Source organism: Anabrus simplex, chromosome X, assembly GCF_040414725.1.
Source record: "Anabrus simplex isolate iqAnaSimp1 chromosome X, ASM4041472v1, whole genome shotgun sequence".
NCBI lineage: Eukaryota > Metazoa > Arthropoda > Insecta > Orthoptera > Tettigoniidae > Anabrus > Anabrus simplex.
Genome location: NC_090279.1, coordinates 173,795,270 through 173,809,156, shown reverse-complemented (window position 1 = coordinate 173,809,156; position 13,887 = coordinate 173,795,270). Strand labels below are relative to the sequence as shown.

At 37.4% G+C, this 13,887-nt stretch overlaps 1 protein-coding gene across 1 annotated transcript; it reads left to right on the top strand.

Moving 5' to 3' along the window:
- Positions 1 to 1,535: 1,535 nt before the first annotated feature.
- On the top strand, positions 1,536 to 13,663 carry LOC136886342 (uncharacterized). Its single transcript, XM_067159077.2, has 3 exons — positions 1,536 to 1,572; positions 8,758 to 9,155; positions 13,506 to 13,663. The coding sequence occupies exon 2, from the start codon at positions 8,821 to 8,823 to the stop codon at positions 9,124 to 9,126; it is 306 nt and encodes a 101-aa protein (XP_067015178.1). The 5' UTR covers positions 1,536 to 1,572; positions 8,758 to 8,820; the 3' UTR covers positions 9,127 to 9,155; positions 13,506 to 13,663.
- The last annotated feature ends 224 nt before the right edge of the window (positions 13,664 to 13,887 follow it).

Genomic DNA, 13,887 nt, shown 5'->3' with positions numbered 1-13,887 from the left:
TGATATAATATATATATTACAAAAAGAGATAAAGAGGGCGATATTTGTCTCTTAGTGAGTAGTCTTACGTGCCCAGGATCAAAGCAGTGGTTTCTGGTGTAAAGAGAAGGCAGGCTTAATTCTTTATTATGCCGTGTGAAGTGCGCTGGGTTCAATACTTCAGAGGAGTGCGACAGGCTTCGGTAGCCGGCACATTTCCTATCCTCGCCGCTTGATGGGAGCTTCATTCATTCCTTCCATTCCTGACCTGGACGAATGACTGGAAACAGGCTGCGGATTTTCATTTTATGTTTAAATAGAAACTACATACTCACCAAAAGTTGGATTTACAAATGGACTCCCTGTATAATTTATTTTAAGGCCCATCTAACCTAAAAACTCACCAACTTAAAGTATGAAGGCTTTCACGGTCGGTGTCAATATAATAAAATTCTTCCGGGCTGTTATGCCGTGGTCCACTCCTCTCGCTTCTCCCAGACGTTTCGACTACTGCTGCGGTAGTCATCTTCTGTGGTGTCGTGTAGATACGCTCTCCTGTATTCCGCTGGCGACTGCAAAAGTTGTTTGGGAAGCAGCTGTATTTATATGTAAGTGTGTGGCCTCCAATTGATTCGCGCTGTGCTAACCGACATCTGATTGACTATCTGAAAGCAGGCTGTGGATTTTCATTTCCACGTTTAAATAGAAACTACATACTCACCAAAAGTTGGATTTACAAATGGACTCCCTGTATAATTTATTTTAAGGCCCATCTAACCTAAAATCGGAGGTCGTGCTTTCAGATAGTCAATCAGATGTCGGTTTGCACAGCGCGAACCAATTGGAGGCCACACACTTACATATAAATACAGCTGCTTCCCAAACAACTTTTGCAGTCGCCAGAGGGATACAGGAGAGCGTATCTACACGACACCACAGAAGATGACTACCGCAGCAGTAGTCGAAACGTCTGGGAAAAGCGAGAGGAGTGGACCACGGCATAACAGCCCGGAAGAATTTTATTATATCACCAACTTAACTTTTATGCTTCACATTTTCCATATGTCTGTGTTAAACAGTGGGGAGGGTTAACAAAAAGTCTAGCGGCGACTCTGGAACTAGAAGGTATTTCGAGCTGTGAAAGCTGCCATACGGAGGACTTATTACTAATCACGTAGGCAACGTAGAGACCTTAATATACAGCAGCTTATGGCTATGTGTGGTGACCTTTAAATGTAATTAGCCAAGTTGGCAGAAGTGATTAGCCATTTGAAAAAAGAGAACAAGACGGCAATATTTGTCTTTTATTGAGTAATCTTACGTGCCCAGGACTAAAGCAGTGGCTTCTGATATAAAGAGAAGGCTGACTTATTTTTCATTATGCAGTGTGAAGGCGCTGGGTTCAATACTTCAGAAAACTGAATGTTGAAAATATTTGCAGTTTAGACTTAATTCTTTTCAGCTCCGGCCGATTCAATTGTTTTAAAGTTAATTTTTTTAAAGTGCCTATTATTTATGATACGTAATGAACGAATCTATTTTTACTTTCAGGCATCGCTTCCTGAAAGAGGATCAACAGCTAGTAGTATACATGTGAGTATTTTTCTTTCATTATTTTCTAGGTTAAAAAATTGGCACCAAAGGAGAGTGGAGTGGGGAGGAGGAGAGTACCACTTTCTAGAAGTGTGACAAACAGTTATTCTTGTGTAGCTGTTACATCTGTCACTGCTACAATAAAGTTACCGTGTAAAGTAACAGTTAAAAATAACGTCCATCGTTACTCACCTTTTATTGGTCACAGCCTGGTCACAGCTTCAAGCTTGTCGTTACTCGGAAACCTGTTATTTCTTTTGTCCTCGTTACATTTGTAATAGCGACAGCCATGTAACTGTGACAAAGTAACTGCTACGTTATTTTTCGGCCATCTCTACCACTTTCTATAGACCAACTGTCAAGTCCTCTATAATTCAACCAGTCATTAAAAAAAAATCTTCCTCGTGAACAGACTTGTTTTGACTTCTCAAGATGCAGAGCAAAGTCTCCACGAAACGTAAATAATTTCCCATGTGTAATTTAAATTTCCTACATCATCATTCCCGATCTTCTATATATAATTATAAAATCTGTATTTTGTCTGTAATTCACAGCGTAGCAGCTGAAATTGACACCAAATAGAGGTTGCTATGTCTCCTTTACAAGAAAATACAACGAAACTCTCATAACAATGATTTGTAATTTTTTAAAGAAAATTACGTTTCTTTGAATGAAGTGATCCTTCTTCATAATTTAAGCACTGATTCTGATTTGTACAACAGAATAAGACTGATTGAGGTAAAGGTAGACAAAGATATTCTTCAAACAGAAATTCTGATGGCCTCAACTTGAGGAAAAACGTGTTTTATTCCAAGAATAGGTCTGGAAAGTCTGACATGCATGGAAATAAATATTTTTAGGGTTTTGGATCCAAGTGCAATTGGGCGTCTCTATTTGAGAAAATTCCTTAATACATGTTATGATTCTGTACAATTGATATTTATATAACACGGAGTGTAAGATACAAACATTAACATATTCATTTCAATTTTCCAATTAAGTTTCACTTGCTAATTTTCACTGCGGAAGACAGGCATACGTACTATAGTTGAGCCACGAGAGTTGGAGTCTATTTTAAACAACTTTTTAATGATAAAATAAGTGTTTGTAAGTTTTATATTTGGTAGTTTTAAATAGTACAATTCTCCTTTTCTATAAGTCCTTTCTACTCCCTTATTATTGTTTGTTCTTGAACATTCTTACATTGCTATGACAATAATTGATTATCAGTAACGACCTGTTCTTGGGTAAAAATCAATGAATAGTTCTTGTGCCTAATCCTTCGAAACTGTTGGTTCACATACAGAATACAACACCAATAATAATATAGATATTACAAAATTTGCAAACAATGTCTTGGTAAAAATATACATATTAAAAATGTAAAAGTTCTCCTTTCGCCTTTGTAACTTGGAACTATTAAAATTATGTTAGGAAGCATTATTATATAACAGTCATGATGAAAATAATAAAAAGAAATAAAAATAGCAACATACTTTTTAGCATTACTGAGTCAGAACGTTAACATAAATTTCAGAGAATTGCAAAAGACAGATAAAATTAATAAATATTTTCTTAAATGTTTTTCAGTATAGAAGTCTTCCATTATTGAGTACTATAACGGGCTATATTTCCCAACATATTTAGCTTCAGGTGACTATGAAACTTGACCAATACCATCTTGGATATCTGGACACAAACTATGGTGTGGAGAGTTCGAAGCTCCATGGGTTTTAACACTGTATGCACGTACACTGCAGTCACTAACACTAGCACAGATGTAAAATGAGTTGAAGTTGTCCCAGATTCAATTAGGTGTTACAGTAATATAACGAAATATCTTCATTGGGGTAATCACGTAAATATGATTGTAAATAAAGGGTACAGATCTCTGCACATGGATATGAGGGTATTTACGGGTTGTAGTAAGGATGTAAATTAGAAGACATATAATTCTCTGGTAAGACCCCAACTAGAGTATAGTTCCAGCGTACGGGCCCCCCACCAGGATTAGGCTACTTAATTCAAGAACTGAAAAAAATCCAAAGAAAAGCAGCTTGATTTGTTGTGGGTGATTTCCGACAAAAGAGTAGCGTTAAAAAAGTGTTGCAAAGTTTGGGCTGGGAAGACTTGGGAGAAAGGAGACGAGTTGCTCGACTAAGTGGTATGTTCCGAGCTTTCAGTGGAGAGATGGCGTGGAATTTCATCAGTAGACGAATAAGTTTGAGTGGTGTCTTTAAAAGTAGGAAAGATCACAATATGAAGACAAAGTTGGAATTCAAGAGGAAAAATTGGGGGAAATATTCGTTTATAGGAAGGGGTGTTAGGGATTGGAATAACTTACCAGATAGATGTTCAATAAATTTCTAATTTCTTTCCAATAATTTAATAAAAGGCTAGGAAAACAACTCATAGGAAATCTGCCACCTTGGCGACTGCCCTAAATGCAGATCAGTAGTGATTGACAATCCATTCCGATGGTACTTGAAAATGTCGGGATCGAGCAGCCCGTTTGATGATGTACGTCACGTATCGCCAAGCTTGCGTAACACCGATACAATCATGCAGACGGTGGAGAAGAGTGTCTTCTCCTCTGCGACACCCGGTACATAGTGAACTTTCTGCTATACGAATATTATACAGTTTTACTATTTGTCGGCACAGTGTCATGAACAACTATATACCACTTTGCTTGAAGTTCAAGAGGAAGAAAGTATGAGCAGTGAAAGCAGTAACTACGAAGTACGCTGCGTCGTCATAGTTACCTCCATCTGCGGCATATCACACTTTCAAACAGGCTGAGTGTCTAATAAAATATGTAGGTCAAATGCAATTCAGCAAACTGTGACACGTTCCTAAGCTCGTGCTAATAATTCCAGCATTTAAGACAGAATACGTCATTGCCGATAAATATGAAATTTCATTAATCACTAACAAAACCATCAGTTTCTAACTAGAACCTCAACAATTGCGCATGTTAAGTACACAATAGAACTGTACAACAAGCCACTGATTAACTAAAAAACACTGAGAACGAAAATAATGTTGCCATTGATGCTTTCACGGCCCGTACTTATAGACATGATACTGTATAGGCTTTGGAGATTATGCCGTGTCAAGAAAATAAGGCGAAATTACTTACGTTTCGCAGAGAACTGTGCTCTGCCTCATCCGAGAAAAATCGACTGTCCACGAGAAAGGCTGCTTAAACAATGACTTGAAATTTAGACGTTATAATAGAAGTGGAAATGGTACGATCATTCATCACCAGATGGCTCCCCGGACATAGCACAGCGCTAGTGCTTGAAGCGGAAGCTGACCGAACTATCAGAATCAGTCTAAGAGGGTCACATAACATGTGTACGTAACATATGACATGATAATTATATGATATACGGGTAAAATGTTTTATGTGTTGACACCATTTCTCATACCAAAACTCTTAACAGATAGAGTGGTCAAACGAATAACGTTGAACCACTGCCTTCGTAATGTACAGGCCATACTGTAGAAAGCGCGCCAAGCCCATCAGCTGATCAATTGAAGCAAGCTAAGCGAATGTTACAAATTGTACTGCCGGGCTGAGTGGCTCAGACGGTTAAGGCACTGGCCTTCTAAGCCCAACTTGGCAGGTTCGATCCTGGCTCAATCCAGTGGTATTTTAAGGTGCTCAAATACGACAGCCCCGTGTCGGTAGATTTACTGGCACGTAAAAAGAACTCCTGCGGGACTAAATTCCGGCACCTCGGCGTCTCCGAAGACCTTAAAAAGTAGTTAGTGGGACATAAAACAAATAACATTATTATTAAATTGTACTTGTGAATGTAATCCATAAGGATTGAGGGCATTCTTTGGATAATTGTGACTGTTGAAAGACAGGCATTTATATTTAAACATATTGCGTGTTTGTTTTTTAAATTTATCGCATCAGGATTCACGTAAACAGCTGTTATTAAGATAATGAGACCTCATAGTTTAGGTTAGGTATGGTCTCTTCACGTGGTGAGTAATATCAATTTAAGGAACGTAATACTTCTCGTGAAATTTATTCACTTAATATTGTTATCGTATAACACGTTTTTGTGGAAATATAATGTGTTGAAGTTTTAAATAAATACAGTGTGCGAAAGTTCGCATTTGCCACAATGGTAAGAACTTTTGCGTACCACGGCGAAAATACAACTATGCAAGTAAGAACACATTAATATTTTCATTTTCTTCGTATGAGGGCGGGTTACCTTTATGAAAACCCTAACCGAAAAAATACCTTTTACGAAGAATAAAGTAGTATGTTTCACTCATTTTCCAGAGCTGATGATGAGTTCAGCTTTTGACTTTGTTGTTACACAGATTTACAGCAGGGCATTTTATTGTTGATACCGAAGAAGCATAAAAGTGGACAGTAACCAATTGAACCTAGATATGGTTGTTTCTTGGGTTAGTAATGTTGAGTACGCCCTGCCTTTTCTCCCCAAAATTAATGTGAGTAAAAAAAATCCCTCGGCGATTTCTGTGTATGTGGGAAGTAACTAACAGATCTTGCTGGTCAGTGCATTAATATTGGGGAAACATGGGCTATTCCTAAGCAAAAAAGATGTTTGTGTGGAAGAAAGGGTCTCGACAAAGTCTTCGAAGAATAGTGTTGCAAGTTTGAAGAGAGAAAAACACAAGAAAGCTACTATATTTATGATGGCCATCTAGAGATATGGAGGTAAAGGCTATTATTATTATTATTATTATTATTATTATTATTATTATTATTATTATTATTATTATTATTATTATTATTATTATTATTATACGTTTTTTGTCTCCATATTTGTATTAATGCATAATAATTATTTGTTGGGTACATTAACGAGTAAAGCACTCAAGCTTTGACCGCGTAGATTGCACTTCAAACCTACTTCTACTAAAATTATATAGGCTAGACCTGACTTACGAGTTACGATGCGATTACAGGTGTTAGTGATCTTACCTGTAATGTGAATATTTCATAATTACAAGGTACAGACGTATCATGTCATTGCATTGCACGAGTCGGACGGAGGAAACAGTTCGCATCTTTGCGTGACGTCATCGCAGTCACAGTACGGCCTGTACATCACGAGGGCAGTAATTGAACATGAAACAGCAAAGAATATCTGTGATACCATCTAGGAATTTATTCTCTGGAAAATTAACTTCAGTTCCGTGAATGGGAATGGAATGATTGTTTCAGGTGCGGATTACTTGCTTCAATCGTATGTACCATAGTTTTGCATTCCTCTTAATTTCTTAATTCTAAAATGATGACTTTAATACGTATTGCCTTGACTGTGTTTATTCTGACCTGTAGAGACTTCTAAAATGATGACTTTAATACGTATTTTCTTGACTATGTTTATTCTGGCCTGTAGAGACTTCTAAAATGTTGACTTTAATACGTATTTTCTTGACTATCTTTATTCTGGCCTGTAGAGACTTTGTTTTAGTTGTAGACTGGAAAGTCTTCTCTGATTATTTTACCTCAAATTCATCATAAGCGGAAATCATAACTGCGTGCTTAGTAGTAAAAAATTGCTGCTGATTTTTGAGCTTATGTTACATCAATGGGTGAGAAACGTAATATCGTTTATCTACGGTACTGGATTAATGATATTGCAGTTAGAAAAGCTGTACAAACTTAACGAATGGATATCAATAATTTGCAATATGTTCAACAAATTAAAATAGTTATATTTTCAGGTGATATTTGATATATTACATAACAATTCATGTTTATTATTTCATTACGTTGAAATTTTGCAAATACATCCGTGAGGGTTTTGATGAACAACATGGTATATTACGGGTGGAGTGTGCGGGTAAATGCAATAATGTACATATGTCGCTAAGTTTAGTGGGATCCGTTGACATCATAAATGAGTGTAAAGGTCACCACACACAGAAAGCTAACATAAGGTACGCAAAGCCAAGCAATGCCAAGCTATATTGTGCTAAGCTAAACTATGCAAGGCAGGCGTTTAAAGATGGTGGATTGTTTGAAGAGGATGTTCTTTTTTTTTATTGGCTGCTCTCGTGGAACTTGAAGCAAGAGAAAGAAACTGAAAGACGAGAAATTTATGCAAAAGTGATATTGGAAGGAGAATAATTCATGGTAAATTCCATAATTTGACTCAAGCATTTCATAGAAATGTTGAAGAATTAAAGATTACTTTCGTCTAAATCAGGAACAGTTTCATGAACTACTCTCTGTTACTGAGGATGACAGTAAGAAAAAATGAACATGAAGTAACGAAATCGTGCAATGTAGGATAAAAATGTAGATAAAAGCAATAAATGATACGTACAACCCATTTCCAGAGTTTCATTTATTTCTTGCCAACATTTTTCTTTCCTAGTTTTCATAAATATCTTTAGCCTGTTTTCAGTCATTCGAAAGGGTCACGAATGGAATCAACGAAGCCCCCAACTAGGGGCGAGGATAGAAGTGTGTCGCCTGCCATAGCCTGTCACACTCCTCCAGGGCATTGAATGACTGGCTGACTGACTGACTGACTGACTGACTGACTGACTGACTGACTGATGAATTGAAACGATATTGGAGAGTATTACTTGAATGAACGATGAGGGGAAGAAGGGAGTTCCCGCAGAAACGCTTGTCCCGCCTCTGCTTTGTCCAGCACAAATATCACACGGAGTGACCGGTATTTGAACCACGAAACCCAGAGGTGAAATAATTTGACATGGAAGTGTATTTTTATCCCTTCAATCAGCCTTGATTTGTCTCGTCTGCCTTCCATGATAATGAACAAACATAAAAACAATTAAGCAGTATAATAAATGAGGTAATTCACAAAAGCCACACATATAAAACGATTGTTTGCTAGATGCCGGGCAAAAAAATTGATTGTGCGCATGCGCGAAGCCAGCTGCAGATGTGAAAATCGCCATTCTTTTGGCGATCTGTGAAATTTTTGAGCTTGGTATTGCGTAGCTTAGTAGAGCAGTCTATGTAACATAGCGTACCTCAGTTTACCTTTCTGTGTGTCGTGACGTTAAGTGAGTGTGCTAGCGTATCCACCTCGCTGCGGAAACAGTTTTGCCATACCCTGTAACTGTTGTTGTTGTTGTTGTTAATGATGCAGAAACCACACGGATATCATTAAAATACATGTTACGTCACATCCCTTTTTATTACAGCAACTAAGAAAACGATCTCCTCAATACGGCAACTTCGGTGGAAATGGTGGCGCCAATGCTGGGATGGGTTTCAACGTAGGAATGAATGCTGGAATGGGAGCTGGAGCTGGAGGAGGTGGAAAGGCTGGTGGTGGTGCTGGCGCTGGCGGTGGAGCGAAAGGAGGAATAGGAGCTGGCTTCGGTTTTGGCGCGAAAGTAGGAGCTGGTTTTGGAGGTGGCGCAGGTGGTGGTGGCGGAGCAGGAGGAGGAGGAAACGATGGAAATTTCTACAATGACGATGATGGACAAGATAAATCAAGCGAAGTCGAGAAGAAAGCTGAAAATTCCTCTGAGAAAGGCCAATCAAGTACAGAAGTGTACAAATTGTAAAACTAAGATATTTGAAGACCAGAGAATTGGTAAGAAAAATAGGGTGCCTGACGAGAAAGTACCTATAATTTATTAAGGAGGTAATTTTTAAATATATTTTAATCAAAACATATCGAATAAACAAAGTTACATTGTTAACGAATCTAGAAGATACCAATAATTAAGTACGATATTTTTGCAGATATTTTAAGTAAGACATGTCTAATAAACATAGATCCCGTTTTCAATATTTACAGCGTTAACCAAAAGATGAGATATCGATAATTAAGGAAGTTATTTTAAAAATATTATAAGCAAAAATGTCTAATAAACGTAGTCCTAATTTTGATAGCTACAATGTTAACCAGCAGAGAATGTACCGATAATTAAGGAGATTACTTTTAAATATATTTTAAGGAAATATTTCTACAAAACATGGATACTATTTTCAATATATCGACAGTTAACCAGTCGAGAAGGTACCGATAATTAATGAGGTTATTTTTAAAGTCACTTTAAGTCAAAAAATTCTAATTAATATGGATCCTTTTCTCAGTATTTACTTGTCTGGACAAAACATACATCATAAATTAGACATGTGCCAACCTTAGTGTTTCATTTGTTTCAGCCTCCTATTCACAAGATAGTAGGCTAATTCAGTGGTATTCTAATCTATTAAATTGCAACAATTAACCGGTTTGCTAAACTCTAGAAATTTTGTAAACTCCTACAAAATATCTCTGTAACTACACAATGTTGGGGAACGGAAACTCCTAAAATTATTCCGCATTTATTACAATATAATCTCCGAGGAATATTACGAAATCCAACTCTACTATAATATGAGCTTCCAACTCTCCAGATCTATAAGTCTCAATGTTCATAGCATTTGTGGCTATATGCACTTCAGTAATGTTGTCGTGGAGTGGTGAAAGCACTGACTGTTTTATTTTGTAATCTAACTCGGGAAACGTCAAATGATGAGAAGGGTACTTCGCCCGAAATTTGTGTCTATTCAGTTCTTAAACGTTTTAAAGTCATCTTAGTTTTTAAATGTCTTCCACTGATTTTCCTTTCAAATTATTACTAATTTCCTGTTGACAGTTGAGTCTGGGTAGTGGTTCAGTTGTATAACCTTTAAAATGTGATGTGTGACTTTATTTTCACGTATTATTTATACACCTCTAAGTTTTCACTCCATCTCTCCCCGTACAATTCATATTGAAGTTATATATATTAATCTATCAATCAATCACAACTGATCTTCATTTAGCCTTTTCTTAAATGATTACAAAGAAATTGGAAATTTATTGAACATCTCCCTTGGTAAGTTATTCCAATCCCTAACTCCCCTTCGTATAAACGAATATTTGCCCCACTTTTTCCTCTTGAATTCCAGCTTTATCTTCATGTTGTGATCTTTTGTACGTTTAAAGACACCACTCAGTCTTAATCGTCTACTGATGTCATTCCACGCCATCTCTCCACTGAGAGATCAGAACATACCACTACTCGCACAGCTCGTCTCCTTTATCCTCGGTATTCCCAGCCCAAACTTTGCAACATTTTTGTATCGCTACTCTTGTGTCGGATATCACCCATAACAAATCGAGCTCTAGTTGGGGTCTTACCAGAGACGTATATACACTCTCCTTTATACTCTAACTACAACCCCTAAATACCCTCATAACCATGTGTAGAGATCTGTACCCCTTATTTACAATTGATTTATGTAATTACCCCAGTGAAGATCTTTCCTTATCTTAACAGGTAGGTACTTACAATGATCCCTAAAAACAGCTTCCTATCTTGACTTATCAGCTGTTCCAGATCTATGCTATACACCGACTGCCGTAGTTCACAGCGAGTTGAAATTATAATCGAGAGGGGTCGATATAATATCGATGTCACATGCAATATTACCAACGTTCCATTGCTATTTATCAAGAGCTAGAAGTTCCCGTACTAATGGCGGTGCGCATTTCTAGGATTTTACATCAACTCTTTATTTCACAAGTTATCAACCTCGGACAATTTCTAGGAGTTTACATACTCCTCAGCTGTGATCACAGAAAATCGTTCCATTGAATGGGATTACTTGATCTAGAACTGGATAAGATCCACAGGAAAGCAGCTCTATTTGTCCCGGGCTATTTCAGGCAAAAGAGTAGTGCTGCTAAAATGTTGCAAACATTGGACAGGGAAGATACGGGCGTAGGAAGATGAGCTGAACGATGGGAGGGGGTGGGTATGTTCCTAGTTGTCTCTGGAAGAGATGGCGTGGAAGGACGTTAGCAGATGAATGAGCTTTATTGGAGTTTTTAAAATGAGAAATATAACATGAAAATAAGTTTGAATTTCAAGAGGAGTAATTGGGTCAAGTATTTGATGATAGGGAGAGGAATTAGGGATTCGAATAATTTACGAATGGAGATGTATGGCAAATGTCGAACTTCTTTGAAATTAAGAAAAGATTAGGTAAATAGGTGATGAGGGATCTGCCACTACTACAAAGTAGTTTTCATTCCAGCCCCTGAAGAGGGAGGGGGCTTCTTAGACGGTGATGCTGTCTTTCAGGCCAGGAGATTTGTGGTGCCTATACCGGGAGAATGGAAAACCATTCTCAGGACAGCCGGTGGTGGGGATCAGCCCCTCTCCGATTCCCGAATACAGAAGTCTACAGGCAGGGAAAAGCCGCGGCCACCCATCCTCTGTTTGGTTGGTCGGTCTGAGTGCAGAGCTGTTGGACCAGCCGTGGTCAGGACCAGGCACTTGGATGACGGCCTTAAATGCACATCAATTGTAAATGTCAAAAAAACTTTGCTCTGAAGTTGGAGAATGCTGCGATTCATCTCTGTTTATGAAGCCAGGATTTTATGACAAATCTTCCTCAGAATGTGTTCAGAAATCATCTTCATATCTTGTGGTATACTCATGAGAATCAGTCCTTCATGAAATGCAGTGTTCTATGCTGCCTAATATAGGCCAAGCCGGCTGAGTTGGCTTCGGGGCTCGAGTCGCCTAGGTGTGAGCTTGATTTCAAGTTCGATTCCCACCGTCGGTAGCCCTGACACACTTACCATTTTTACACCAGGTAAATGGTGGGGCCACGGGCACTATATTCCCAGTCGCCACCGGAAACCATTAGCAAAGAAAGTAAGAAAGAATGTTTCTAAAATATGGCCATCCTATGATCATCTAATAATGTATCTGCTTATAATAATTGAAAGGCTGTATCTGAACCGCCGTAGGACAAAACATCGTCAGTGGAAAATGATGTTATTTATAACTTTTTTAAGCGGAGCCATGACTGAAATTTTGAATTTCTACAACTTACCACTTACCAAAACCAAATTTACAACTCAAGCACATATTAATAAGGTATAAGATATATTAGTTGCAAAATAATTGAGAAATTGCTTTTATTTTTATGTGTTGCATGGAAAATCCTCCTTGTGGCACAGTTTTCATTTTTTTTGCTGTAATTCGGCAGACTTGTCAAAAATACTCCAGGTTTTGCAGACAGGTATAAACTACTGGAGGTATAAGTATTTTTTTTCAATTTTTCATTATTCCTTCAATTGGAAAAATAAGGTTTCGTGATATTTCAGGATATTTCAATTGATAATATAATGCAGGACTGCTTTTAGTTCCTGCACATATTAAAAATTTCTCTGAAAATTTCAGGTGAACCTGATAAGAACTCTGTTGCAAGGAGCATTTTATTGATGGCATAAAATTTTAAAAGTTTTAAGGTAAGGTAGATAAAAGCAGTTGAATGTATTAAGAAACATGCTTGCTTTAAAAGTGCCCTGGACTGTAAATTACTCCCTCACATGTCTTCTTCCCCTTACGCACAGCGTAGGCCTACTACAACGTAAATACATTCCAGCGGTATTATTGAAATGGTAGTTCGAAAGATCTTTAAAGTTAATATTGTCTGAGAGCGTGAGAGAAAGGGACACGAACTTGCTCTAAAAACTCCGAATCACTGCCCTTTAAACCCTACATTTAGAGATTTAAAAATAGCGTTAGGAAGAATTGGGAAATTTTAAAGGTTGAAATATGGAATTCGACTTTTTTTAAATAGCAAAGTTTCAGTCATTAAATAACTAGTAGGATTTATATTTTGTTTTGAAGTGGATAACGTATTCCATAACTGCAATATGCATATGTTGTATTCTTTTTAAGTTATTTCTGTGAATAATAGGAGTTCCTAACTTTTAACCTTAACTTCCTCTATTAAGGATGGTTCTGAACCCTTAAATTTTTCCTTTTGGGGAATATATATTTACTGAGTTCTATCCGAATCTGGAACGCATAGGACCTTACTTTTACTGCCTCACTAATTCTAACTATATCGGACGTTTTGAAAAAATATGATTTTCATAATGTTTCAGTTGTTGCGGACTTAGAGCCACTGTTGTAAGGGGTAGATTGTTACAACACGAGCTAAACAGAAGATGCCAGTACAATATTCTGGTGAAGCCTGCCTCCAACATAATTAATATGAAGCAATCTTGAATTATGTTAAATACTAAATGAACTCTGTAATTGCAGCAGCATATAATTTTTGTTACGATTTTTTCAATAAAATGTTATATTTATACTTAAATTCACGTTACTACCTTATCCATAATGTCATCAATAGTACAGGTTCACGAACCTGAGTCTCCAAACAGTCCCGTGGCTATGATTAAGAACTTCCTTTCTTTTGACGCTTACAGATGGCGGAAGCAAATACCTTAACTCCCTTAATAGTTCCGCATACGGAGATACCTC

Bases quoted from the DNA above. Each gene is read 5' to 3' on its own strand.
- LOC136886342 (XM_067159077.2), top strand. From the start codon at position 8,821: ATGGGTTTCAACGTAGGAATGAATGCTGGAATGGGAGCTGGAGCTGGA.